The 27,500-nt window shown below is 44.1% G+C and overlaps 1 protein-coding gene across 2 annotated transcripts in view; it reads left to right on the forward strand.

Annotated features, from left to right (window-relative positions):
* Camkmt (calmodulin-lysine N-methyltransferase) overlaps positions 1-27,500 on the forward strand; it is a 440,203-nt gene that overhangs the window by 405,738 nt on the left and 6,965 nt on the right. For both annotated transcript variants that reach the window (XM_004627671.2, XM_023711214.1), the window contains 2 exons: positions 8,615-8,689; positions 17,112-17,175. In XM_004627671.2, coding sequence (XP_004627728.1) covers positions 8,615-8,689; positions 17,112-17,175 — 139 coding nt within the window. The remainder of the gene's footprint in view (positions 1-8,614; positions 8,690-17,111; positions 17,176-27,500) is intronic.

The raw sequence follows: 27,500 nt of genomic DNA on the forward strand, positions 1-27,500 counted from the left end.
GGCTAGGGCCAAAATGTTGGCTTTCCTTGCAGCCCTCCTTTTTCTCTAATTTTGGTCTGCAAACTTAGGTTGTTAACCATCCAGAAGACAAGCTTACTGATATTACCTTACAATTTAGGCTGTTAAGCTTAACCTCACCATCTGTCTGCATATCAAACATCTTAGGCATAATATGGAACAGGTATTTTTCATCAAGTATTGATATGTTGAACTTTTAAGTCCCTACAGAATATGATAAAAAACATTTAACAATTAGAATATATTTTAAAAACAGGCATAAAGATTTATATACTTATGTTTACACATAAGTCCAAAAATCTCACCATATACAACCTTGAAGCAGGACAGTACTACAGTATTCCTTTTCCTGTCTCTTGCTTTCATTCACCACCCCAAAATACTTTTCAATTCATATTTTGATATCTTTTTTGGACCCTAAACTATTTACAAATATGTTATTGCATTTTCCAAATATTCAAAGGTTTTATAGAGAATGCTGCTTTCTAATTTATTATTGGCTTCTAATTTAATTGCATTGTGGTCAATGAATATATTTATGACTTGGGTCCTTCCTAATTTATTGACCCAGAATAGGTATATCTTGGTAAATACTTGATCTGAGTAGAATATATGGGCCAATGAGATAGCTCAGTGGACTAAGCACCTGCTTAGGCAAACACAGGGACCAGGATTTGATCCCCAGCACCACATGCCACACTGGTCCTGTCCCTGGATGTGCTGAACTGAACAGGCGGAGTGGCATGCACCTATAATCCCAACACTAAGGAGGCTGAAAACTATGGGTTGGAGCTGCAGAGTAAGACCGTGTACCAAATGTATTTAAAAAATGAATAGAATATACATTTGGCCCCTGACCCCTGTTGACTATGCTATAAATATCAATTAAGACAAGCTGATTGATAATATTGTGATAGTTATCTATAGATTTATCTTATTTTCTATCTGATTAATTACTGAGAAAGGAATACTGAAATCGCTTGCTATAATTATACCGTCTATGTTTCCTCGTAATGCTATGCATTTGGGCTTTGTATTCAGAGCTCTATTATTAAGTGTGAAGACATTCAGAATTGTTATATCTGCCTTTGGAATTGTCCCCTTAACATTATAAAGCAATCTTCTTTACTGCTCGTAATACTTTGCTCTGAAATCTACTATGTGTGATGTTAGTATATCCACTCTGGCTTTCTTTTGACTAGTGTTTGTATTTTTTCTTTTCATACTGTACTTTTAACCCATTTGTGTCTTTGTATTTAAAGTGAATTTGTTGTAAGCCACGTACACTTGGGCCTAGCCTTTCTATTCCATCTGCTGTTCTCTGCCTTTTAATTGGGCTGTTTAGACAATTTTCAGGTAATTACTAATGTGGTTAAATTTGAATCTGTTATCTTGCTACTTATTTTTTGTTTGTTCTATTATTTGTTTTCATATTTTTCTGTACTCTGTTGGATTAAATCATTTATTTTCTTAGTCTGTTTTATTCTTTTGTTGGTTTATTAACTGTAACAGTTGTCTTAGTAATTGCTTAGGTTTTATGGTGTGCATCTTTAACTTACTACAATCTGTCCTCAAATGACATACCACTTCAGGATACGGTAAGTATAGTGCTGTTTTTAGGCTACTGTTGTCTTACATTTTATTTGTGCACATTTTATAGACTCCACAATATTTGTTTATCCAGTTAATTATATTTGAAGGAGGGTTAGTGTGCTGCTGAAGCGAGCGCTCAGAGGTTTGAGCGATGAAGAACTATGACCCGGGTACCCGTGTAGTGGCTAGTCCTTCTCTCATCATTCCCTGTGTGGATCCATATTGCCGTCTGCAATCACTTTCTTCTACCTGAAGGGCTTCCTTTAGCTTTTCTTGTCATGCAGATCTGCTTATAATTAATTCTTTCAGCTGTTTTTATGTCCAGAAGCATCTACTTCACTTTTCTTTGAAATGTGTTTTCCCCGGCTGTCTGAGCCTGGGCAGGCGGTTGCCGTTTATTCCTTCATTAGCTCCGTGACGCGCTACACCGTCCTTACCTTTGTGCATAGCGCTTCCTTTTCTACTGTGAGTTTTCATATTTTCTCTTTAACTCTGTGTTTGGGCGATTTAATTATTATGTGCCTTCTAATTGTCTTCATGTTTCTTATGCTTGGCATTTCTTCAAATTTCTTAATAGATAGATTAACATTTTCGTTAAGTTAGGAAAGCTTTTGGATGTTATCTCTTCCGACATCTTCCCTGGCTTCTCTTCTGACTCTCGAGAACTCCAGTTGCACATAATGTCATAATAACCACCTTAATTTGTCCTACAGCTCACTACCAATATTCTTTTTAGTTTATTTGTATTCTTTTTTTCTCTACATAGCTCTCCTTTTGGATATTATCTATCATTACATCTTCAAATCTGTTTATCTTTTTTGAGGGGGGCGAGGTCTTCTCTCAGATGTTGTAGTTTTCATCTCTCAAAGTTTGATGCAGGACTTTAATTTCTGAATTTATTTTTTTTCCTTTTTAATTTTATTTATTTGTCTGTGTGTGTGTGTGTGTGTGTGTGTGTGTGTGTGTGTGTGTCCAGCTCAGCCCACCAGGGGGCAGGGCTGGCTGGCATGTGGTGCTGGGGGATTGAACCGCAGTCCCTGTGCTTTGCTAAGCTTGTTCTAGGTAGGCGCTTTAGACCACTGAGCCATCTCACCAGCCCCTGATGCAGGACTTTAAAAACTACCTTTCCATGTCTCTACTTAAATTTTAAAATATATTAATTAATGTTATGATAAATGTAAATATTTATATTTATATTCCCTGCTAATTATAACATCTGTGTGATAGGTTAGCTATAGTTATTTGATTTGTTTTGTCATTATGAGTTTTTATTATTTCAATTTTTTGCCTGTCTCTCAATCTTTGACTGTATGCCAGGAATTTTGATTTTACCTGCTTAAAATCTGGATGATTTTATATTCCTGTAAATATTTTTGAGTTTTGTTCTGGGTTACTGATAAGTTACTTTGAAGTAGCTTTAGCTCTGTTAAGCAAAACCAGAGCAGCATTTAGTCCAATGCTAATTTTTTTCTTTTTAGACTTATTTATTTATTTAGTACAGATTTATTTATTAATGGTACAGCATTACACAGCTTGGACTCATAGTGATCCTCCTCTCTCAGCCTCCCCAGTGCTGGGATTACAGGTGCGCATCGCTACACTTGGTATCAGTGGCTGACACAGCACAGGGCTGGCACAGCATGTGGTACCGGGGATCGAATCCTGGTCCTTGTGCTTGCCTGGCAGGCGCTTCGACCACCAAGCTATCTCCCCGGCCTCTAATGCTAATTGTTTCCCACTACTGAGACAAGACCTTCCTGAGGACTCTTCTAGTGCCTGGAAGTCGTGACTTCTTCTAGGCTGACTGGTGAAAGCAAGCAGCGCTCCCAGCTCTGGTGCAGAGATAGTCTCTTTCCAAACTCTGGTAGTTTCCTCACATGCATGCACTAATCAGTACCCTACAAGACATCCTGGTGGGAGCATCCACAGCTGGATAAATAATCTGGTGAGGTTTTTTTTGGTTTGTGTTGGGTTTTGGCTATTTTTGGTAGAAGGGGAAACGCAGCACTCACTGCTCCATCTTTGCTGGAGGCAAAATTTTCTGAAGCATGTTAATTGCCTTCAGATGTAGCTAGCTACACATCCTATTCAGAGAACAACCTTCCTGAATGTGTTGTGTAGACCAGGCATGGTGCTAGATATATATACACACAATTTGTTCATATCACAACTGTGTGCTCTAGACATTGGAAATGCAACATTGTACAAAACACATTTTTTGAATCTCTAAACACTATGGTGCTTATAAGCTAGTGGGGCTAGAGATAAAATTTGGCAAACTAATCAGAACATGTTAAAAAATGAATAGCTCCTAAGGAAAAATAAAAAAGATGGGAGTTTCTACTGCTGGACTTGAAATAAATGATGGGTTGGTGGACACCTCTCAGAAAGGTCTGAAGGAGGTGAGAGAAAGAGCCATGTGGCTGTGTGACAGAAAAGCATTTAGGCAGAGCAGTTGGATGACACCCAGACCGTAGGACAGAAGTGCACATATTTGATTCAGGAAACCCTAAGGAGGTCAGTCGCTGAACAGAACAAGGGAGAGAACTAGGAGGTGAAGTCAGAGTAATAAACCACCTGATTGTAGGGGCAGTGGTGGCGATCCGATGGCACGTGTGATGCAGGTGAGCTGTCTGCATCCCTGAAAGGTCCAAAAGGCTCACCACATTGACATGCGGTCTTCTAAGTCATTGTAAAGACTTGATCTTTTACACTGAGGTAAGAGGGAGAAACCCCTACAGGGAAAAAGAGCAAACTCCTGCTCTGATGTATGTTTTAAAAGGAGCACTCTGGACGCTATCTTGAGCGGAGATGGTAACAGATGGAAGCAGGGAGACAGAAGAGCCTGCAGTGATTCAGATGAGAAATGATGGTAGTTTAGACCCGGTGGAAGTGGGGAGAAGTGGTTGCATTTTGATATATTTCAAAGATAGAGCTAACATTTAATGAGGTATAGAGTCAGGTATGTATCCAGGGTTTTGGGTCTGAGCAACTGGAAAGGTGGAAAAACCATTCACAGGATGGGAAGGACTGGACTAAGTGCATTTGGGAAAAGAGGTTCAGGAATTTAGATGTCAACTGTTTGGTCTTCAGTTGTCCAGTGGAAGGATTAAAGCAAGGAGTGGGCTGTAGAAATCAGGAGCCCATGATTGAGGCAGAAGAGAACTACGAACTGATACAATATGGAGATCTTTGGTGATTTTACATGAGCAGTTTTTCTGGTAATGGAGGAAACAAAAGCTGTAGAGTGAAAATAGGATGGGAGGAAAGTAGAATTTGGTGGCAAAGGAAGTAGAGATGAAATGATAACGGGGAAAAGGTAGCATGAAAAGAAGGTACATCATGAGAAAGGAGATGACTGTGTGGCGGAAGATGGATGGAAATAATTCAGAGAGAAAGAATAGACTGCATAGGAAAGAAAAAGGAAATTGCTAGCACCCGTCCGTCCCACAGAAGACGAGAAGGGATGATCTAGTGTGGAGGGAGGTATGGCTGTGGAGAGGAGTGTGACAACAGGCAGGAAGGCACAGCCGTTGGTGCAGGTGCTGGAAGGATGGTAGTGTGGTGGCCAGAATTTAGCCAACTTCTGTCTAATTGTTGCAATTTTTTTGGGGGGGGGGTCGGCTCAGCCCACCCTGGGGGCGGGGCTGGTGCGGCAAATGGTACACGGTCCCCTGCACGTGCCCAAGTTTGCCTAAGCTTGCCTAAGCAGGGGCTGTAGACCACGGAGCTGTCTCACTGGCCCTGACTGTTGCGATGTCAACAGCAACATGGGAAGCAAGGCCATCAGCTGAAAGCAAGGACGAGGTAGCGTTAGCCTGTTGGAAAGAGAGAAGGTACAAAATATTGACTTAGGAGGGCAGAGGAGCAGATGGACAAAGGTAACTTAAGCATAACAGTGGGGCACCTTAAGAGCCTTCTTGAGGTTCGTTGTTGTTTAAAGCCAGCCAATTAGGGTGCTGTTCACTTGTCCACCACATTCAAAGGCACATGTGCAGATATGGACCAGGGACCAGGTGAGAAGCTGCATGCCACAAAAACAAGGAAGCAGAAGAGAGGCAAAAGAGGTGAGGGTGCATGCAGGGCATTAATTAAAATGGAGTTTAGCTAGGGAAGGAAGGAAGATGAGCACTAGGGAGGAGGACATTGAGGGGCCTGTTGGTAGCATCAGTGGGCTGGAGACCAGCGAGACTGAGGAATGGCTGTGTTGCAGAAGCTTCAGAGGGAGGGATCTGTGGAAGAGGGGAGGGGATGGACCGAGGCGGGGGAGGTTGTGAGTATCGGGAAGGACAAGGTGCGGAGCAGTGCCACTCAGTGAGTGGGCTGTGGCCAGGGCCAGGCCGCAAACTGAATGTCATCTGCCCTGGGGCGAGTTCTAAGACTCAAAGCCAGGGCCTGCAAGCCCTGCTGCAGCACGCAAGCATATGCCTCATGTGCTTGTATTTGGAATTCCTCTGCTATGCTTTTCTAAAAGAGTTTTGTTTTAAAGAGGATTTTAAAAATAAAAATGATAACAGAATTTCAAAACAAAATGACCCTCTATGAAATGCAAAATTGTTCAAGCAGTATAAATACTCACTGTTCTTTTCAATGAACTAATAGAAAGTATAATAGAAAGAACAGTAGAATGGATAGAAAGTGCAGTAGTGGTGCAATTGTATTAGCTGTCTTGCGTGTACATTTTATCAGTGCATGTCTGTAGCATATAGTGTGGGCGACTGGTACATGTACATCACACATGTGGGAAGTTGGGAAATTTTCATTTCTTTTTCTCCCCCCCCCCATCTCTTGATCCCTTTCCTATTCACAAAAGATTTGTCTCCCAATATCCTATGATCTATCTTCTTTTTTGCTCTTTATTTATACTTTGGGCTTCTGTTACTGTTTTTTAAACCTCGTTTTTCTATTGATTTGCTATTGAAATTTGAAAAAGTATTACAGCAAATTGGGTGCAAGGAGGCCACAGCTAAAGTATGACCCTGAGAGTGGGGCCCCTTATGGCTATCTAGAGGAGGACAAGGTGGCTGGCAAGGCAGCCCTGCAAGGATCAGCTCCTTAAATCTTGCAGTCAGTCGGCAAGCTCAGAGAGGCTGAGGAGCTGCCCCGATTCACACAGCTCCTGAGAAGAGGAAATCGAGATTTAAACCTCTACATGTCTCTCATGCTAAAGCAGAGTCCTGATCACACTCCTTGCTTTCTATGTCATCTGCTTCCAGTTATAGGGACAGCGTGGCCTTAAGCCTTGCGAAACCGAGGGCAGTGCCTCCAGGGAATGAATTGTGGTCATGCGGCCATGCTGGGCACGTCAGTTGCTTAGAGATCTCTTGTCCCAGCTCCTGCGGTGATCCACAGCTGTAGGCTTCCTAGGAGCTCTAGGGGGCTTTCTGGCCTTTGCTGACGAGCCTTGCAGCCTCACTCTGCCCTGAGCACAAGTCGCCAGACAGCAGAAGCCTTGGCACGTCCAAAAGGCTGGCTGCTTGTTCCCTACTCCCCCTGGTACATGGAGTTTCTGAAGAATCCAAAACAAAGTTCATTTTCCAGGGATTTTCTAGTTTCCTGGCTTTCCAGTGGGTCTTGGCAAGTATAGTGATGCTAGCATTAATTCATAAAGCGTCCTTATGTTGCAGGACCTGTGCACACTTTGGGAAGCCCTCCCTAGCCTGCTCACACAACACAGGCCTCACAGCACTGGAGTCAGGGTAGACATGGCCACGGGGTTTGCCAGGCTGCCTCTGCATGAGCATGGCCTATGGCCCAGTAGGAGCCTGAGCCACATAGGTAGGTGCGCAGTAAGCATGACTCGCACACGGGAGTGGCCAGCACACGCTCAGCCTGGAAGGGGCTCTGCTTGATGACCTGTTCCATCTTTTCTGCCTTAAATTCACCAGCACTGATGTCTATTCATGTACACGAAAAGAACTTTGGGGTTGGCTACACTAATGCATTTTTCTGTATTCGAACACATGACTTTTTGTGCAGCAGAGATGTAAAAAGAAGAAAGAGCCCACCAAAAATAAGGGACTTCTTTATCCCTAAAGAATCAAAATAGGAAATAGTAATGGAATTTTACTTTAAAAAATAGCACTGCAGATGACAGGTTTTTTTTTAATTTTTTTTTTAATTTGGGGGGGGCAGCTCAGCCCACCAGGGGGCGGGGCTGGCTGGCATGTGGTGCTGGGGGATTGAACCGCGGTCCCTGTGCTTTGCTAAGCTTGTTCTAAGTAGGTGCTTTAGACCACTGAGCCATCTCACCAGCCCGATGACAGTTTTAATATGGTAGAAAAAAGACCATTAAAATCCTGTAATATGGCACAATGCTTGTCACTGCTGTGGTCAGCTGAGAGGAGTGTGAATTGGCTCTATAAACACAACCAGAATTTTAAAATACATGTTATTAATTATTATGACTAATGTGAGATTTAAAAACTGATCCTCCTTTGGAGAGCCTAAGGGGCAGTATGGGGGAATTTTAAAATCCCCACCCCCGGAGCATCAAATGGAAGGTGCTCTTTTTCTCTCCCATCTTGCCAGCTAGCGTGTTTCATCAATAAACAATGTACCTGCTGCCCACTTTGGCAGCGTGTGTACTGAAAATATGCCTGACACAACACACAGGTAGATACACACCGAGTTCCACTTGGCTTATTTTATGAATTTGTATTCCAGTCAGATAGAGAATACTTTGATTTCAGTGTGCTTCATTGCTTATAAGGGTCTGGAATTATTCCACTGATGGTAGTAAAGATACTTCTCTCTAGCTTGTCTACAAAAACTAGCAAAGGCTTAACTATTGTATGTAGGTAGAGCTTTCTTCCTTTTCTAGAACTGAACTCTAAAAATGTAGAAGACACTTACATCCTAGTTTTTTATTATATCCTTTTGGAAATAATTTGTATATACCTTTTAAATCATTTCAAGTGCCACAAAAATGTTAATAGCTCAGAATCAAAAGTTAAAAAAAAAAATCCTAAGTATAATTTTTAAAATCTTTTTTCTCCTCAAGCATTTTACGATGGGATAATGAGACAGATGTCTCTCAACTGGAAGGACATTTTGACATTGTCATGTGTGCTGACTGGTAAGTACATAAAATATCCTAAAACTCCTGGTAGAAAGAATGGCTTTGCTGGGGTAATTGGGCTGCGCTGCCTTGCTGACGGCTAGGCAAAGTCAGCAAATGAAGCACAAAGCCACCTTAACCTCAACAAATTAATATTCATCTCCATGTGACAGTTATCAGGTAGTCTCCTATCACACAGTAACTTCTACCACATTATTTCCCAAAGATTGATTTTGAGAAGCATTTCCATTTTCTGGAATTGCCTCTGTTTCATGCTTGACGTATCAGTAAATGGACGACTTAGGCAAATTGCAAATAATTATGGCTCGGAGTGGAATAGTGTGGAGAAAAAGGAGTTTATCAACACAAACAGCTCAATTAGCTTACTTCTTAGGAGAGATCTGACTATTGATATAAGAGAATATGTGTGTCTACATTTGTGTATATATTTGTATCCTCTCCAACAAATAAACATATCTGTGGAATATCTTTGCGGAAACAGCCTTTCTTAAAATGTGTATGTGCTATCTAATAGTTTCAGCGTATCCAATTATGACATTTAATTATACATAAGACAAAAGTATAAAATTACATTTTATTCTTATGCAAATAATAACATTCAGATCTCTGTCAGACGCCTGCTTTTTAAAAATCATTTACATTAGACATTCTCTTTTAGCCCAATCTACTTATTTATTAATGAAAGTCTAATCCTAAGTTACAGGATAAATATGCATCAGACCTTAATAATTATTTCAACTATTCTTATGTGGTTTTTGTAACTTGAGTAGTAATTATTTCAACATATGGTAAACACGGATAATTTGCAAGCATTATTTGTGTTAACCGTAAAACCTTATTTGTAGTTCATCGTGATGATTATGATGGCCTTGTAGATGCAAAACTGCAAGCCCAGCTTCTGCTGAAGTTTGAATATATTGGTAGGCCCAATCGTAACATCCAGAACCCAGAGAATATCTGTTCATAGAGGAGAGTAGATTAACATTTTTTAAGAAATAGGTTTTTTAATATAATAATAATAATTATTATTATTAGAATAATTTTTCAAAAGATCACTTTCCTGCGAAAGTCAATTGGATTAGGTTTGCTTTAGATTTTTTTTGAAAACTACTTCTCAAGGAATAATACATATTTTTTTCTATTTTAGCTGAGATTTTCTAGTTTTTCATGGGTGTTTTTGCTTTTTAGGGGGGTTTTGTTCATTTTTTTCATTTCTTCTAGTCTCTTTGCATCCCCGAGTGGGAGCAACCTGGATTTCTAGCCCATCACTGATAATATGCCTTGACTTCACACCCTTCCTCTAATCAAAACTAAGGAGCTAAAGCTTTGCCATATGACTTCAGCAAGTAATTTAGTAAATGCCTCTCCTCACCAAATATGAGAAAGGATCTTCCAGGTCTCATTGCACAGATGAAGATAATGCTGGCCGGATTAGATCAGATTAAGCAAGGAAGTCAGATCAGAGAGCAGCCTCACGGAGGAAGGGGCAGAGGCTTCTTGAAGGTTTAGAGGAGGGTCACACCCCGATGGACTCTGATGATGTGAAGAGATGCAGGTCTGGCCAAGAGATTTACGGCTGAATTTGCCCTTCACACAAATATCAGAACAGCCTGGCTTTGTTGTACGTGCTGTTACGGACACTCACACCATGTCATCCTATTTGTAGCAGAGAGACAAGCAGAGGAAGTAAGATTTAAGCTCTTCTCTGATTAATGTTCTCAGGTTAAAAATAGCCACACAACATGTTTGAAAAATAGTCTTCTTTCCCTAGCTGGCAACAGGGTCACATTGTCAGTTAAAGCTGACAATGTGTATTTCATTACAAATACATAACATAATGCACTATTATCCATGTACACACACACACACACACACACACACACACACACGATAGCTATGTGGGACTTTATGGATCCAAATGATCTAAATATACCAAGCTTCATTTTATAAATGGCTTTTCTATGCATGAATTGTTGTTAAGATTTTTTTTCCTCCTGGTGTTATAAGTGCCAGAAGGTCGGCCTGTTTGTAATTTCCCGTTTGTAAATATGAAACATTAAGCTACTCTGACTGCGATGCTGATATTATTTCCAAAAGAAATGCTTTGATAATGGTCTCTCTTCCTATTCAGAGAAATTGGTGAGCATCATAGGAACGTAGAAGTCCAGGGATGCTTTTCAAGGAAGCACAAGATTCAGAGCCCTTTACGTCCTGTGGGTTTGATATTTCTCCATAGGAGTCGCCACTGTCTGCGGCCTGGATCCTGCTTCTAGCGGTAGGCAGGCCGTTTTAGAAAAGTCACAGAGCAGAGAAGAAAAGCTCGTTCAGATGCCGCCTCCAAGAGGAAACCTGAAATGCCCAGTGCTAGAAAGCAGCGCCACTCATAAGTAGGAAGCCTCGCACCGTCATGTGGTCATTGTCAGTCGGTGACATCTGGATTGGCCACAGAATACGAAGCAAGAGTCAGAGTTCAAGTATTAGGTACATGGATGAAGTTCTTCCTGAGGCCTTTCCAGCAAGGGTGGCACTGTCTGATTCCCTGAACAGCTAACCAGTGGTGCTGCTTGGTCCCATTTACATGAAAACAGGCTCTATTCACAAACCTACTCGAAACCCACACTGTGGTTCAAGTGGAATGCGCATGATTACAAGTGGCGATCTGTTTATGTCCTTAAATCATTCATACATTCATATATTTACATTCAAACATTCATAAACTTGTGGGCAGTAGGGGAAATAACTTATTTCCTAGAAGAGACAGTCTCTTACTTTCAAATTTAGTAGTTCAACTAGATTATAAAATAAAAAGGCAAACTGTGAAAGCTAGTCATTATTTCTCCATTCAGCATTTTTGACAATGAAAAATAGTTTCATGGTTCAATAGTTCCTAAATAACTTGTAAAATGTCACCTTTGAAATAAACAGAAGAAAAAATTAAGGTACAGTCACACCTGCAAAATGACGCTATTGACAAACATCAAAATATTAGAATATTTAACCACATGTGTCGGGGAAAAGAACCTGCCTGTTAAGTTCCTCCCCTGGCTTCCTTACTGCCAAGCGTAATGTACGGTTCCTTTCTGTTGGGATGTGGTCCATGCTGGCCCGTCCTTGCTGCATTTAGAATAGGGGGTGATTGATAATTTTTAAAGTGCCTTTCCAGACTCCTATTCAATCGTAACATAAGCTAAGGGTCTAGAAGGTGGATATTTTTTAGATCCAATGAACACTTTCAGTGTTTGATTGCCGTCTAGTTTACTGTAGCTCTGCAGAGGTAGAAATGACTCCATATGTTTGAATTCTCAAAAAGTCCTCTGTACGTTAGAAAGCATGCAGTGCCACCCACAGCCTGATGACCCAGAGAGCTGGGATAAGGGACAGTCACACCTCTATGTGGCCACAGCCTGAGACTGTGGGAAGAAGCAGGAACAATGCGGACCTGTCCACGTGACCGGCTGGCTCTTTCCGTATCTTTGCACTCCCCTCATACTGTGGGTTGTTTCTTCTTCCATCCTTTTCACTTTTTCCTAGGTGATGAGAAAGGTTTCGTGTTTAAATGGAAATACCACTAAGTGGAAATACCATTGGTTCTAGAAGTTCCTTGTCTTCCAGAGGCTGCAGCCATGACAGTTCTAAATCATAACACATAGCTCCTTTCAGCTGAAAAGATGTCTAGCCCAAATGTGGACAGCCCTTTCACCTCACACCTGGAAGACTCCATCTCTGAGGAAACATTTGGATTTCCCATTTAGATCTGCCAACTAAAGACGTAAAGCCAAAGGAGAGTATGACGTCACTCTGAGCCCCCATAAAAATCAGTTGATAAGTATTGAAAGAGGCTTTCCCTCTGCTTCAAATTATTATTATTATTTTTTTTTTGCTTTTTTTTTTTTTTTTTCGGAAATGGGGATTGAACTGAGGCCGTTGCGCTTGCCATGGAAGCACTTATTCTACTGAGCCATCACCCCAGCCCAAATAGTTTTTTTTGGTTGTTTGTTTTTTTTTTTTTTTTGGAAGAACGGGGATTGAACTCGGGCCCTTGAGCTTGCCAGGGAAGCGCTTATTCCACTGAGCCATCTCCCCGGCCCCTGCTTCAAGTTAAATCTAAAGCAGTGAGTTTAACTTAGCACATTTCACCATGAAAATCGCTGGGGGGGGGGTCCTCCCGTTCTGCAGATAGTCACAGAGAGAAATGTCTCCTTAAGCCCTCCACTAATAAGTTTCCCCATGAGAGTAATGAGAGATGCTCTGTTTCTGCATACAGTTCTGATCTAAGGGAGCAGATGAAAATGGCCCAACACCTTTCCCCTGTCAGAAAATCTGTGATTCAGATCCACAGAACAAAGCAAGTGTTGCTGCCACAGCCATGACATAGAGGGGTGTGTGTGTGTGTGTGTGTGTGTGCGTGTATGTGTGTGTGTTAATGGGCAAACTGGACTGTCAGCATATTTTGATCAATAGCAGAAGGGAGAGTTGCAATGGTATCTCCATCCCCATCACTGACCTACTCAGCCTTTTTAAATAGATCCACTTAAGCTACTGCTGTTCTCCGAGCCATTAGGACTTATTTAAGGGGTGAATTTTCAGGAGATTACATATCACTCCCACTAAAACACACTGAAATTGCTCATATGATGTAGCCTACAAAGCGTTATAAATTCTGTATCAGCACTAAGTAGAAAAGTGAGCTTGCTTGGAATAAAGATCTGTTAGAGAACTACAAGAATTGCTTTTGGGAAATGTGATTTGGAAGAATGGAATCGGTGCTGTTGCCTTCGCGCTATGCTGGGGATGTGTCTTGTGTTAAACTGCTCGCTGCGATGTCAGCCTCTTCGGCAGCATCACCAACATTCAGCCCTGCTTTCCAGGGAGCGCCTTACGCTGGCTGAGGAGGTGCTGTCCGTCGCTTTCCAGTCATCTAACTAGCTCTTAGGATGCACAGAGGTAAACTGAGCGGTCCTTCGCTTAGCTCCTCTGCTTAGCTTCTGCATATCCCAAACTGCCAGGTATCTTCTAGGCTTCAGTAATTGACAAAGCTATTTTCTTACACTGAGAAAGTTTTTGTGGCACTAGCAGTTGAACCCAGGGTCGTCACGTGGAACTTTTTTTGTTTTGAGCTAAGGTCTCACTAAGTCCCTGTTTTAGAGATAGGGTCTCACTAAGTCACTAAGTTGTCCAGGCTGGGCTCAAAATTGTCATCCTCCTGCCTCAGCCTCCCAGAGTGCTAGGATTGCCAGCATACATCAGCCTACCTGGCTCAGTGACAGTCTTCTTTAAAAAAAAAAAAAAAGTCGAAACGTTTAATTATTAGAACTAAAGATATTATTACCTCACTAAAAATAACATCTGGTATCTGAAGAGCAGACTTTTTAAAGACTTGGTTGTGATTTAAATCTCTTCTCAGTGCCTGGGAGATAGCTCAGAGGCCTAAGTGCTTGTCTGGGAAGCACAAGGTCCCGAGTTCAATCTCCATTACTGAAAAAAAAATTTTTTTTTTTAATTCCGTTCTCATCGACCTTAAAGGGGCCGTTAATCACTGCTTTCTATGATACAAGTTTTTGTAGCATTTGCATTAATCCTATTCTTTACTCTGAGAAATAAGGATGTAGTTATTATTAAAGACAAGAAAATTTCCCAGGCGTCGTGACTGCTGGGATGACTTGGGACAAAGCCCCCTCCTCCCTGCACGTGGTGTCCAGCTCACCTGCAGGACCCTCTTCTCGGCACACAAATGCTTCTTCCACGAGAACCTGCACGGCCCTGTGCTGGCCAAGGAAATCCAGGCACTGCCTTCTGGGGCGCCTCTCCTAAACTGCCCTCCTCACTCCTCGTTCTCTAATGAGAGAATCCAAGCAGGAGGGAAGCTGCCTGCCAGCACCCTTCCTAAGTGCGATCCGTGCCCAGCGTTTCCACCAAAGGTGCACACAGCCAGTTTTCGGACCTATGCAGTGCTCAGTCTGCACAGCCTCCATTTGAGGGCTGTGATGAGCTGCCGGCAGCGCGCACGAACTTGGGAGCTGTACTTGGATTCAGAATGGAAGCTCTTGAGGAGGGACGCTGTCTGCTCATACTTAACCCAATGTCTAACCAAACTCTATAAATGATCCACAATATTTGTGAGCTAATGGATGTTATTAATTTGATGCCCAGAATAGCCACATAGGTGGGCTTTTCTTGACAAAGAAACGGAGGCCTTACATGAAATGACTGGGCCAGGATCGAGCAGCAGAAAGGTCAGGGCCAGAGCTCTGCTAACCCTGGGTCCCGCTCCCCAGCTGAGGCACGGCTCCATGCAGTGGCTCCCTCAGGGAAGACAGCAGCACACTGCTGGCCACTGCTCACCTAACGCACCCCTGCCCCTCTGCCGTGCAGTGCTGCATGCCTGGGAGCAGTTGGCATTAGGTGGAGAGGTTGTCCAGAGCACAGACCCTGATGCCACATGGCATGGGTGTGAGTCCCAGACCCACCAGTTAGGAGCTGTGTGACTATAAAGTGTGAACAGAGGGCCGGGAGATAGCGCAGCGGTATAAGTCCTGGCAAGCGCAAGGTCCTGAGTTCAATCCCTGATACCACAAAAGAAAAAAAAAAGTGAACAGAATCACCAGCAACAGCTACCTCATGGGAATGAATGGGTTAATCCATGAAAACACTTAGACAGTAACTGGTACCTAGTATTCCACTTCGAGCAGTTCTGTTAAGACTTTTGTGGCATTAACATTTGTACTTGGTCTGCATGTTCTGGTATGCAGCTTGCCTCCCTCTTATATTGTACCCTTTGTCATGACATGCGCAGTGCTTTCCTCTCTTGTCCCTCTGCTGCCTTTACATGTTGTATACACAGATGGAATCACTTAATTTTGATAACCAGACATCCTGGATGTTCCAGGACTGTTTGGAGTTCAAAGTTTCAGCTACCTTTTCTGATCTCCAAACTTCATGTTATCAGATCATGAATCCCAATATGGAGTTCAGGGAAAAAAAAAAAAAAGTGATCCCACCAGGGAATGTCATTGGCAGGTTCCAGCAGCTTGCGTCAGGCTAGGGCACCTTCCCCAGATGCACCGAGCCTCACGGCGCTCTGCTCTGTAGGCTTTTGGTTCTGGACGCTTTCACCACACTGCAGCCCCACCCACAGAAAACTTTCCTTAGCTTTCATGAATATCCCAGGGGTCTTAGTCCTTTTTGTGCTCCTAGAATATAAGCTAGCAGGAGCAGAAGTGTGTTGCTCACAGCTCTGGAGTCTTGAGAATTCCAAGCTCAGGGTGCCTGGAGCCGCAGTGTCTGCTGGGGGTGGTCTCTCCTTCAGGCTGGTACCTTGGATGCTGAATCTGCCAGGAGGGAGAAACTCTATTCCCACATGGCAGATGGCAGAAGGGTCAAAAAGGCACCGAGTTTCCCACCTCCCAAGCCCAGTGAATCAGGGAGTGAGTTCCCAGCACATGAATTGGGAGGGCAGGACACATTCGAGCTACTGCACTAGGCCTGGCTATATCAACCAACTTGCCCCCTCCTACTGAGTAACCCGAAGGCAAGTCTGGGTGTGCATGTTCAGGTAAAGAAAACCTGTTCCATGTTTCCAGGATAAAGCCTGGTAAAGACAGGCTCAGACCCACCCAACAAAGGAGTGAGGGCGACAGCAGAAAGAGCTGGGGATGTAGCTCAGTGACACAGCGCTGCCTGGCAAGCCTGAGGCCAATCCAATTACTGGTACCAAAAAGCAAAACAAAACAAATAGTCAAAAGACCAGTGTAGAAAACTGAAAAATCATGGAGAACAGGAAGAAAATAAGTTGGAACCTCCATAATACCATGGTCTTGGGGCCAGGGAGATGGCTCAGTAGAATAAGCGCTTCCCTGGCAAGCGCAAGGGCCTGAGTTCAATCCCTGGTTCCACCAAAAAAAAAAAAAAAAAAATGCCATGGTCTCTGGGACAGACTGGCTCAACTCTGTTTGGGGGCTAGTCAGTCCTAAGTTATGGTTGAAAATGAGCCCCCTGTTCTCTGTCCCTCGTCACTAATAGCTATTGCCCCTGATGTCTGGGCTGTGGTTTGAGTTCCACCTTCCTGCACCCTGGTTGAGTGGAGGCCCCAGGCCTGTGGGAGACGAGGCTCAAATGAGGGGCTATGGGAGATGCTTCACCTCCACGGGATGACACGGCAGGTTAGAAACTGTCTGAACCTTAATTAATACACAACCCAGTTGCGTGTGAATCTGGTGACTGGCCTGTAGTCAGATACCACTGACTACAATATCTTCTCCTTCACAATTTTTCCCCTCGTGAGACACTTGAATGGAAGGAAATGCTTCTCTTTTGTAGAGTTGTGTACATGTATGTAATTAGCCTCGCATCTATCATCATTACTCGGCGTTAGACTTGAAAACCCGGTTTAATCTGGCTTCTGCTCTCTCCTCAACGTCAGCCTGTTTCTGGACCAGTACAGAGCCAGCCTTGTTGATGCAATAAAGCGATTACTCCAGCCCACGGTGAGTGTTTCTATTTTCTCCTGAACACTGGCTACAGAATAATTAGTCGGTGCACAGAGATGGAGAGTGTAATGGAATGGCAGGATTAATGTCATGTAATACTTTAATACTTATTATGTCCAACTTCAATTGGGTCTTCTGATCTATCAGATTCATTCCTAACCAGAACTAGGAAACTTCTTACCCCTGGCCCTCTGATAAGGAACACAGTGGGTAGTAAAATAAATGCAACTGCTTCAAAGATAGCGTGAGATTATTTTTATCAAAGAATTTCTTGAGTCTTTTCCTTTGATAAAAATATCTTCATATTAAAGTGGAAGTATGATACTGCAAGTTTTCTGTTGACTTCTGTCATTTTTAATTCCTTTGGTAGTAACCTTTGTCACTGGGTATTTATTACAAAAGAATACTTTTTGCTTTTTATTTCTGTTTATATTAACGAAAATGGACTTTCTGATGAATCTGTATATTGAAAGTTCTTTGCTTTAGAAGGAAGCCATTATTTACATATTATAAACATTAGGCCACAATGAAGCTAAGTATGGCATAAAATATTGTGCACATTTTTACATTTATATATCCATTTATGCCTGTGAGTAAATTACAGAGTTTGTATCCACTCTTATTTTGCTGAGCTGTTATACTAAACTAGGAGGTCCTGCGGACTAAACGGAGAGTTAATATACATCTATTTAAAGTAAGAGAATGAGTTTAAAGCTCATGCATTAAAAAACAAAATCTTACAAGTATGTAAGACTCTTGCTGCGCCATAGGAATTGAAGCTCGGTTAACAATGTTAATATAACCTAAAATAGGAACTCACATATTTGAGTTGGTAGCGATATGTGTGTATATTTTCTAAAGTTTTGTCCCTGAAGCCTTGTTTTAAACAAAGATTTTAGTCTTCTGATCTCAGTAAGACTTAGAGACTAATACCTTTCAATCTTTCCTTTGTATCTTTTTCACATTGAAGGTTCCCAAAGCAATTTGATAATCATCCTTGGCCTTACACTGTGCTTTTTTTCATTTCGTTATCTCTGTGTAGCTCAGAAACTTTAAATAGACTCCTGGAGGAGTAACCACAGCTTTGCAAGTGGCAGTCAATTCAATTAAATTGGCCTTCTCAATTCCCCCTGCTAAGTGGTAGGAGGTCCTGACGCAAGGGAAGAGCCGGCCACAAGCCACTGCTGGCCGCTGCTGCTACGGCTGAGGTGGCTGCCAGAGTTGAGGGTAGAAGAAGCAGTTCTGGCCTCCTCGTTACCTCTCTAGCCTTTGTGATTGTGAGCCTTTCCAAGACCAGGCTTTTCAGGGAGGGCAGTGCGGTTCTTGAAGGCCAAGGCCCTGTGAAAGTGGATCATCCACGAACAGTGTGTTCAAGGGCTCCTGGGCCTCACACTGCACAAATGGTTCTTCAGTCCTCAGCATCACCCCTTCAGAGCCTATCTGTGGCAAAGACTCCATTTTGCAGCAGATTGCCTGGTTTACCTAGGAGCTATTGTGAATTGCTCCTGTGGTTTACAGAGGAAAACTGTCCATGCTAGGATGGACCTCAATGCAGCTTGGCCTAGGATCTCTCACAGCTCTTCTGTTAGCCCTGAGTCACTGTGGGAGCCCTCTGGTACCTTCTATTAACCCTGAGTCATGCTCCCGCCCCATCTGAAGTGTGGCTCCACACAGCGGCACCTCCTAAGCAGGACAGCAGCCCTCCCTCCTGCTGGCAGCCAAACTCACCTTCTGCCCAGCAGAGAAAGACCAGGCCCTGGAGCAGGTCCTGCCAACTCATGCCAGGTGGGGAATAGGGCTAGGTCTGAGGGGCCCTGTACCCACCTACAGGACCAGAAATGGTACAGCAGGCCCCGCATAAGCCCCTCGTAGAATGGCTGGTTCCCAAGGCTACCAGGTAGCAGAGGGCAAATCTGAGCTGTACTGGCACACAGACTCACTGAAATTACCACCCAGAAGCTCAACCCTGCTGGGAGGTCTGAGAGGCAAGGCACCTGCAACCTGGCCTCCACCCAGATGGGCCACAAAAGGGCCACAGAGGCTGGGCAGGGAGCTGTTGAAGAGCCACATCCTGTGCTGGTGGGCCAGAGGCTCCCACAGTGAGGAGCAACCCCAGGAAAAATGGTTCGGCTCCTCTCAGGGTCGACTCTTCTGCAACCAAAGGACTTTCCCTGCACAGGTCATGGTCCTAGACAAAGACCACCTTCAAATTTTTACTCCATTACAGTTTGAGCTGGTTTTAGTTTCCCATTAGCCCAGACAACTCCTCCTGCCTTGATTTTGTGGCACAGTGGCTGAAGGCACCACAAACATCCCGGAAGGAAATGACATGGTGAGGGGACTGCGCTGGTGGAGTCTTGCCCCGCAAGGTACTGCAAATTCTCTGCATACACAGCAAAACCACAGTGTGGCCGCATACTTCAAGTTCATAGAGTGACTCCGTATCTAAAGGTAGAATGTGGTGGGTGGAAAAAGTTGGGAAAATCTGTATACAAACCCAAATCTGCCCTTCCTAACCTGCTAGCCTCTTTGAGCCTCCTTTCCTTGCCTCTCAAAAGGCAGGGCATTGGCTGGTATGGCATTATACAGGTAAAGGCCTGGCGTGTTTCTGGTGCGCAGGAGGCATTCCAACATGCGAGCTGGTTCCTTTGTATTGCTGTACCAGCTTGTCAAGTGTAATACCCAGGACACGCATCCTAACAGTGCTGATAGGAGCCTGGATCCCAGCCCCAGTTTGGCACCACTGGGCTCTGGAGCCACCTGTCTAGCCCCGCTTTCCCTAGGAGGGGAGTTCACCATGCTCTTGCAGGATTCTTTCAGCTCTGAGATTCTATTTCTCACTTGTAGGGGAAAGCATACTTGAGCTCTGGAGGCAGAGCACCTGGACTTGGGTCTGCCTCTGCCATGGACTGGGTTCATCTTCGGGAAGCCTCTGTTTGTTATCTATAAAATGAGGAGTGAGCAAGCCAGTCTCTGATGCACACAGTTGGCCCTGAACAGCTATCTAAGCTTAGCTCATGCTCCCTTGAAGAAGAATTAGGGAGCCTTTCCAACTTTGGTAGATCCAGACTTAAGGGGACCCTTTCCAAGCATTTTCCTTGAGAAGTACTAGCAGGAGGCCAGGGCTGTTTGTTTGTTTTGTTTTGTTTTTTGTTTTTTAAACCTGGACTTGTTGAATTTCTGCACATAATTAGGCCTACATTTATGTCCTGAATACCTGCAGCAGGCCTACCCAGGAAGATTGCCTACCTGGATGAAGGTGACACTAATTTTGTGTGTGTGTGTGTGTGTGTGTGTATTCTGGGGCTCAAATTCAGGGCCTTATCCACACTAGGCAAGTATCACTGAGCTGTATCACTGAGCTACGTACTCAGCTCAAAAAGACGCTTTTGGGCCAATGAGGTAGCTCAGCAGTCTAAAGCGCCTGCTTAGGCAAGCTTAGGTAAGCACAGGGACTGAAGTTTGATCCCTGGTACCACATGCTGTGCCAGCCCCATCCCCTGAGTGGACTGGGAAAAAATCAGTGAACCCTGGCACACTCCGGGGAGTGTGACTACTTGCTTCTACCCTGAGTAGATCAGCTAGCAGGGCCGAGACCATCCAGAAGCAGAGGAAGCAGGTAGTGAAGAGGTACTTCACTGCCTTTCAGTTTGTGTAACAGTCTTAACTGAGGAGAAACAGCCAGCCAGCGGCAGCTTAGCCACACGAGTGGGCCCGTGACTTGCCCAATGACAGTGCCAGAGTGCCAGGCTGAGCTCACATCCTCAACTACCAGGGCCCTGTGCCTGGAGAGCTGTGTAGGGACCCCCAGATCCCCCTGGAGATGTTTGCAACTGGGCACAGTGAACCCTGTCCTCTACTTGTGGGTTTAGAAAAACTGCAAAGACAACTCGCAGCTGCCTGCATCTGCAAGGGGTGTCCACAGCAGGTGAAAAGAATAGAATAGGGGGACTGGGGAGATGGCTTAGTAGAATAAGCACTTCCCTGGCAAGCGCAAGGGCCTGAGTTCAATCCCTGGTTACGAAAAAAAAAAAAAAAAAAAAAGAATAGGCTGAGGGGTGATTTTAAAAGAACGAGATCTGCAAAGTTTGCTCCTCCCTGTGCCTCCTTCTCCATCTGGAGAGCAGTTTCTTGTTGCTGATAGTGGATAGGGTGACTCCCTGTCATTGTCCCTTAAAGCTGGTGACAACAGCAATGTTCAGTATCACAGGACCCAAATGTAATTTAAAATCTGGCCACAGCAAGTTGGACTGGAGTCTGGGAATGACAGCCAACAAATGGTATCTACTGATATTCCTCTGCAATGGCTTTGGGTCCAGGAGCGGAGCCCGGCCAGCGACACAGTGTGACTTTCCTCAGGGCCACAAGGAGATGGATGCCGATGCAGCAGCGACAGCTCTCCAGCTCCTTATCGCTGCCTGCCAATTGTCAGCAGCTCGGAGCTTCCACTGCAGAATTCATTTCACCTTCTTCAGAAATGGGCCCAAGCCAACCACTGAATCCCAGGAGCTCTGCCCCTACCCAAGGAGGGCTAGGGATGGAAATCTTGATCTCTCACATCAGGAGAGCAGTTTCTGTTTACTGACTGAATTCTTCATTTAAGAAAAAAATAAAAGAACTCAGATCTCTGCCCACATCCGTAAAACATTGGGCTTTGCTTACCTCAGGGAAATTGCCCGCGTGACTGGGCCCAGCGTGGACAGCGATGTGGTGTAGAAGGCACCTGGGTCCTTGTCCTCTTGCAGATTGGGGGTCTGCCAAGCCTTCACCTGTGTCGCTGTGCCTACATCACCTGTTTGTAGCAAGAGGGAGCCCCTGGACTTGCTTTTTAGTACTGGAGATTGAACCCAAGGGTCCTCTTCCTAAACTAAATCCCCAACCCATTTTTTTTTTAAGTTTTTTTATTTTGAGATAGGATCTCACTAAGTTGCTGAGTTACGTTGGCTGGGCTCAAATTTATAATCGTCGTGCGTCAGCTTCCCAGAGTGCTGGCCTTGCACGTGTGTACCGCCACCGTCGGCCCCTAGGTGGTTTTGAGATCCTCAGAGCAGGCCCAGCCCCAGGTACTTTGCTATGGTGGCCCAGGCAGGTCCAGCACTGTGCTAGACATGAGGGAGAGTGTGCCTCAAGGAAGTTATAATCTGGTCCTGGAGCTGTAACAGACACCAAGACAGAAGCACAGAGGGCGGTGCAGAAGGCAGCCCGCTGCTGTTTTATTTGTTTTATGAATGCTTTGAATTGACACTTTTAATAGAATATGAGATGCTCAATGGTTTGGGCTCCATCTCCATTTGGCACGTGTGTGCTGAATGCTAACTATCTTCCCAGCACTGTGCTCCAGGTAGGCTGAAGAGCCAACATGCACCAGGAGACTGAACGCTGCACAGCAGAATTATGCAGGAGCGAGCAGGAACCACAGTGCAGCATGGTGGTCCTGGGCCAGGAGAAGGTGCAGGGTGCCAAAGTGCTTGAGGGTTCTGTGAGAGGCTTCTGTGCCCCCCCCATCAGCTGCGAGTACAGAAGGGCACTGTTAGCCTCAGAGGAAAGGGGCAGAGCTCATGGATGTGTAGTGTGCAGAGGTGAGGTGGGATCCGAGATGTTTGGAATCAGAGAAGTTTGCTGCTGCCAAAGGGTAGGGGTGGCTGCCTGGTTTGGGGTTAGGGCTAGGGAGGGGCAGAAGGTAGTGAAGAGCTAGGGTAGCGCACTTTTTCGTGAAAGGTTGAGATCCCACGGATGAAGAGCCTGAGCTTTTATCGTGTGACAGGAAGATTGTGAGCAGAGGCACGGTCAGACATGCGTTCTAGAAAGATCGCTCCAGCCATAACACAGATCCTGGATGGGAGCAAGAAGAGAATTGAAAGGCACCTTCAGGGCCCAGCGTGGGCCATCTTCTACTCGGAGTCATCCGCTTAGGACCTACTGAAGGCCTGCACACAGAGGAGGGTTTAGATATTCACTGAGTGATTTCTCCAGCAGATGCTCGTCAAGTGACTTGTATGCTAGATACTTAGACACTGTCCAGGAGATGGAGTAAGAAATAAAATGTTGCCTGGGAGGAGCTCAAGGTCCAGTTAGAGACACAAGGCCGTAAGCAGTTACCTAAGGTGTGTGACAGGCAAAGCAAAGGTGTGTGACCCATGGAGGGTGAGGAGCTGTGCCAAATGTGGGGAAGGCAGTGCGATATGGAAGCCAGAGAGGTCAGCAAAGGCCTCACAGGAGCCAAGCGTGCAGCCAAGGCAGTGTCTAACCTGGGTGTGGGGAGCTAAGCAAGAGTTCACTGAGGAAAACAGGTACTAGAGGAAGCATTCTAATCCAAGGGAGTGTCTGCAAAGTTAAAGATGTGAAGATGTATATACAACACTTCAGGGGGCTGCAATTAGTTTGGTCTGACCAGGGCCCAAGAAGCATAGGAGTTGAGGGTGCAGACACAAGCAGGTCAGGTCACTTAGACCTTCTCCTGTCAAGCCAAGAAGGCAGAAGTGGGGCAAAACCTTCAGACAAGAAGTATTCAGCCAGCACTCCAATTAAAGACATAGAAGTGGGGACTGGGCATGTAGCTCAGCTTTCAAACTCATGGCTACCCTTCCTGAAGGCCTGTGTTCAATCCCTGCCATTTGAAAAACAAAAGAGTAAAGCAGCTTCAGGTAACTTGGATGTGAAAAAGCCGGTGTGCCCTGCCCTGATGTGGTCTCCCTTTAGAGCTTCCAGGTAACCCTGAAGCACTTCAGAGCATACTTTGAGAATAACACCAGGATTCCTAGGCTTCCTTACTAATAACAATAACAATTACAAAAAGATCTGATAATTTCGCTCCATGCAAGGGAGGCTATTTTGAGGGGGATTTGTGACAATGGATCTTTTACTGTAATGCATGTTTTCAAGTTTAAACATATTTCTTGTTTTCAGTCGCACCTCATCTGTGTGTATGTGTGTTGTTTTTGATAGGTAGTACACTGGGGAATAAGGGTCTGGGGTCCAAAATATTGAAAATATTGAATGCTACTTTAGACAGAATGGGTTAAAGGTATTTTTAGAATACCACACGCAGTGACAAGTAGGCACTTGGAAATATGGATGTTGGCCCCGGACAATGGCAAATGCTATAGTTACAGACTTGAGGGTTATTGATGTATAAGTGATAGTTGAAGCTGTGGGTTCAGTACAATTGCCTAGAATTATATAGAACACACAGAAGAAGCAGGCAGAGCCCTGGGGACCTCAGGCAATTAAAGGGTGGATAGAAGAAGAGAAGCCAGGAGAGGAGACTGAGAGAGCTAAGCGGGGTGAAAGAAAGGAAGCAGGTAAAGGCAGCATCTCTGAAACCAGGCTAAAAAAAAAATCCCCTGAAAAACAGAAAATAAGCTTAAACTTAAGCATGTAATCAGTAATTGATAATTGGTTGCCTGGAAATGAAAAAGAAAAAAAGGCATTTAATTTGCATAGCATATTCCTGTGGGGTTTTTTGTTGTTTGTTTTTGCGGAACCAGGGATTGAACTCAGGCCCTTGTGATTGCCAGGCAAGCGTTTATTCTACTGAGCCATCTCCCTGGCCCTGCATATCCTTTTTAAAATAAATCTGAATCACTTCTCGGCCTTTTGGCTAAGATCAAGTGTAAAATAAATCTGAAGCACACTTATTTTTTCCCAGCAGCACATGCCCTTTCCTATGTGAGTATAGAGTAGTGTAGCAAAATAACAACAACCTAGCCCGCAATGTAAACAGTATCATTGCTGTGTGGTGGAACTTCACGCTCTTCTCTCCAGGGATAAGTGAATTCCCTTAGATCTCTGCACGTAAGTCAAAATTTTACATTCAATTGCGTGTTCATTCTGAGTTTAAAATTCTGTGACAGAGTGCTTAGAAAGTTGGGCTTTGGTAAATTGAAAATAAAGGGTTTTTTTTCAGTGATGGGATAATGTGGAATCTATATTCTTTTTCTTATTTTGATATTTTGCAGCTTAAATTGTAAGGCATATTCCTCTGGCTTTACTACTCCACAGATGGAAGCCCTGCTCCCCTAGGGATCTGGGGTAGGGGTGTTTCTAAAGCCATCCATTAGGCCTGGACAGAGGCTGACACTCTGTAGGGCTCTGTAGATGTTTATTGAATGAATGGATGAGGTACCATTTTTCTTCCTGTGTAGTAATCCTGATGTCAAAGCTGTCTGCATTCAACAAAACAGGAAAAATAAAGTTACTACCCATAACAGAGTGACTAGAGATTAAAACCAGTACTTGCTTTTTCTCTTTCTTGTGAGGACAGGAAGTGGGTACTGACTGCTACCTTCTGAAGCCCATCCTAGCAGTTGACTCTGCGAAAGCTTCTTGGTGAAAATCCTTTCCAAAGAAGAAGCAATAGAATGTGGCCTTCAGACTCCCAAAGATTTGAATTTTTCAGATCACCTCCCCTCAGGATTCAATTTATTCTCTTAATATTAATTGAAGGCCTACTGTGCTAGGCATGGAGAAAACACAGCAAATAAAGGCTCAGAAGATCATGTTGTCATGGTGCGCACCTCAGAGCAGAGGAGACAGCAGGCACCAGCAAGGGAGTGATGTGTGTCAGTGGTGAGAAGTGCTGAGGACAAGAAGGGGCCCAGAGAAGGGGCACAGAGTCCCGGGTGGAGAGCAGGCCTCTGCCCTCTGCTGTAGGTGGGCTGGCCGGGAAGGAGCTTTTTGGGCAGAGTGCAGGTCCCCCAAGTTGTAAGTGGGTGGGAGCGGGGAGCGCGTGCTTTGTGAATGCGAAGACCAGCCCAACCAAGAAACCTGCTGCCCAGTCAGCCTCGTGATATGTAGCTTGGATGATAGCTGTAAAAGTCAACTCTTCAATTATAACTGTAAGACAATCTTTGCAGGTGATTTTAAAATGAAACAGCTTCCATTATTCAAAACTCCAGAATGGCAACCAGTTCTTAAAAATGATGAAAGTGACCTACTCATATTCCCTCCTTTTTTTTTTTTTTCAAATGGAGACTTTTGCTCTCCTGCTGAGACCATGTATTATATATTGTTTCATATGAAAATGAATTTTTGCTGGTAAGTTTGAAAACTGCCTGAAAATAGCAATTAATATTGGAAAAGCTGACAGAAACTTAAGTGTATGGCATGATTTGTGCTGCTATAATTATGTGCCTGTGAGTATACATGTCTGGGTAAACACAGTATGAAAACACACTTGATGTCCGAGACAGTATGCAGTGTATTTTCTTGCAGGTAAGTGAGGGAGAAGCGGGGAGGGAGAGAGAAGTGATAGAATTTTTAAAGAACTCTTGGGTGGCATGCATTTTTCCATCTTACATTTGTATGACCTTGTTTTTCAAATTATTTTCACATGCACCACCTCATTTGATCCTTATGACTTGATGAGGGAAAAAAAGGCAGAGCAGGCTTTGTTCTTCCTACTGGACACATGAGAAAATAGCCAGCCAGCTAGGACAGCCTAAGGGTCTCGTGTATAAAATGAGAACCTTGGACTTCATCGCTCCCAGCGTCCCTTTTAGCTCAGCCACTTGATGATTTTGCTTCTGACTGTTCTGAAGTGACATAGCTGTTCAATAAGTTCAGGAACCCTTCTCCTGCATAGTTCCTCTCTATGTTCTTCAAACTCTGCTTGTTTAATTACCTGTAAAAGGCAGTGTGCTCTGAGAAGGTACAGAAAAGATTATTGGGGGAATCAAGAGAGGGCCTTAGGAAGCACGAGTGCTGTGGTAGCCGTCACCACACCCCAGTCACTTATCCAACCTTCCTGAGCACCCGTTAAGGTGGACCTGAGAATCCCTTCAGTGCAGGGTTATTTGAGGACTAAGAGCTGTGCTGAACACCGTGACACATCCCTGATGCTCCGTACATGGCTGATAGGTTTGACTGGTAAACTGGCTGCCTAAGACATGGGGATGTACTGTCACGATTCTCTCAGAATCCAAAGGGGCATTTGTGGTGTGAACTTGGAATTAACAGATGCATACAGCTGTCTTTAAAAAAAAAAAAAAAGTGGGAGAAGAGAAAATAAGATTGAGAACTGTGGCCATTCTATATGTATCTGGGATCCAAAAGGAAAATCCACATGCACCCCTTGGATAGCAAAGGGTCTTTGTGGAGTTTTATGTCAGATGGCCTTCCCAAGTCCGGTATATAACTTACATGAGTTCTCAGTTCTCCTCACTGCCCCAAAAACTCAGTGCCGAAAGTCCTCTCTAGGGACAGGGAACAGCATTGCCTACTGGAGTTGACAGGTAACTAATCTCACAAGGTTGTATGGTGACTTACAAAAGGCATGCATGTATTATTCATTATGCCATTTTCATTTGATTACTGTGAGGAAC

This window comes from Octodon degus, unplaced genomic scaffold (assembly GCF_000260255.1).
Source record: "Octodon degus isolate 3935 unplaced genomic scaffold, OctDeg1.0 scaffold00020, whole genome shotgun sequence".
Lineage (NCBI taxonomy): Eukaryota > Metazoa > Chordata > Mammalia > Rodentia > Octodontidae > Octodon > Octodon degus.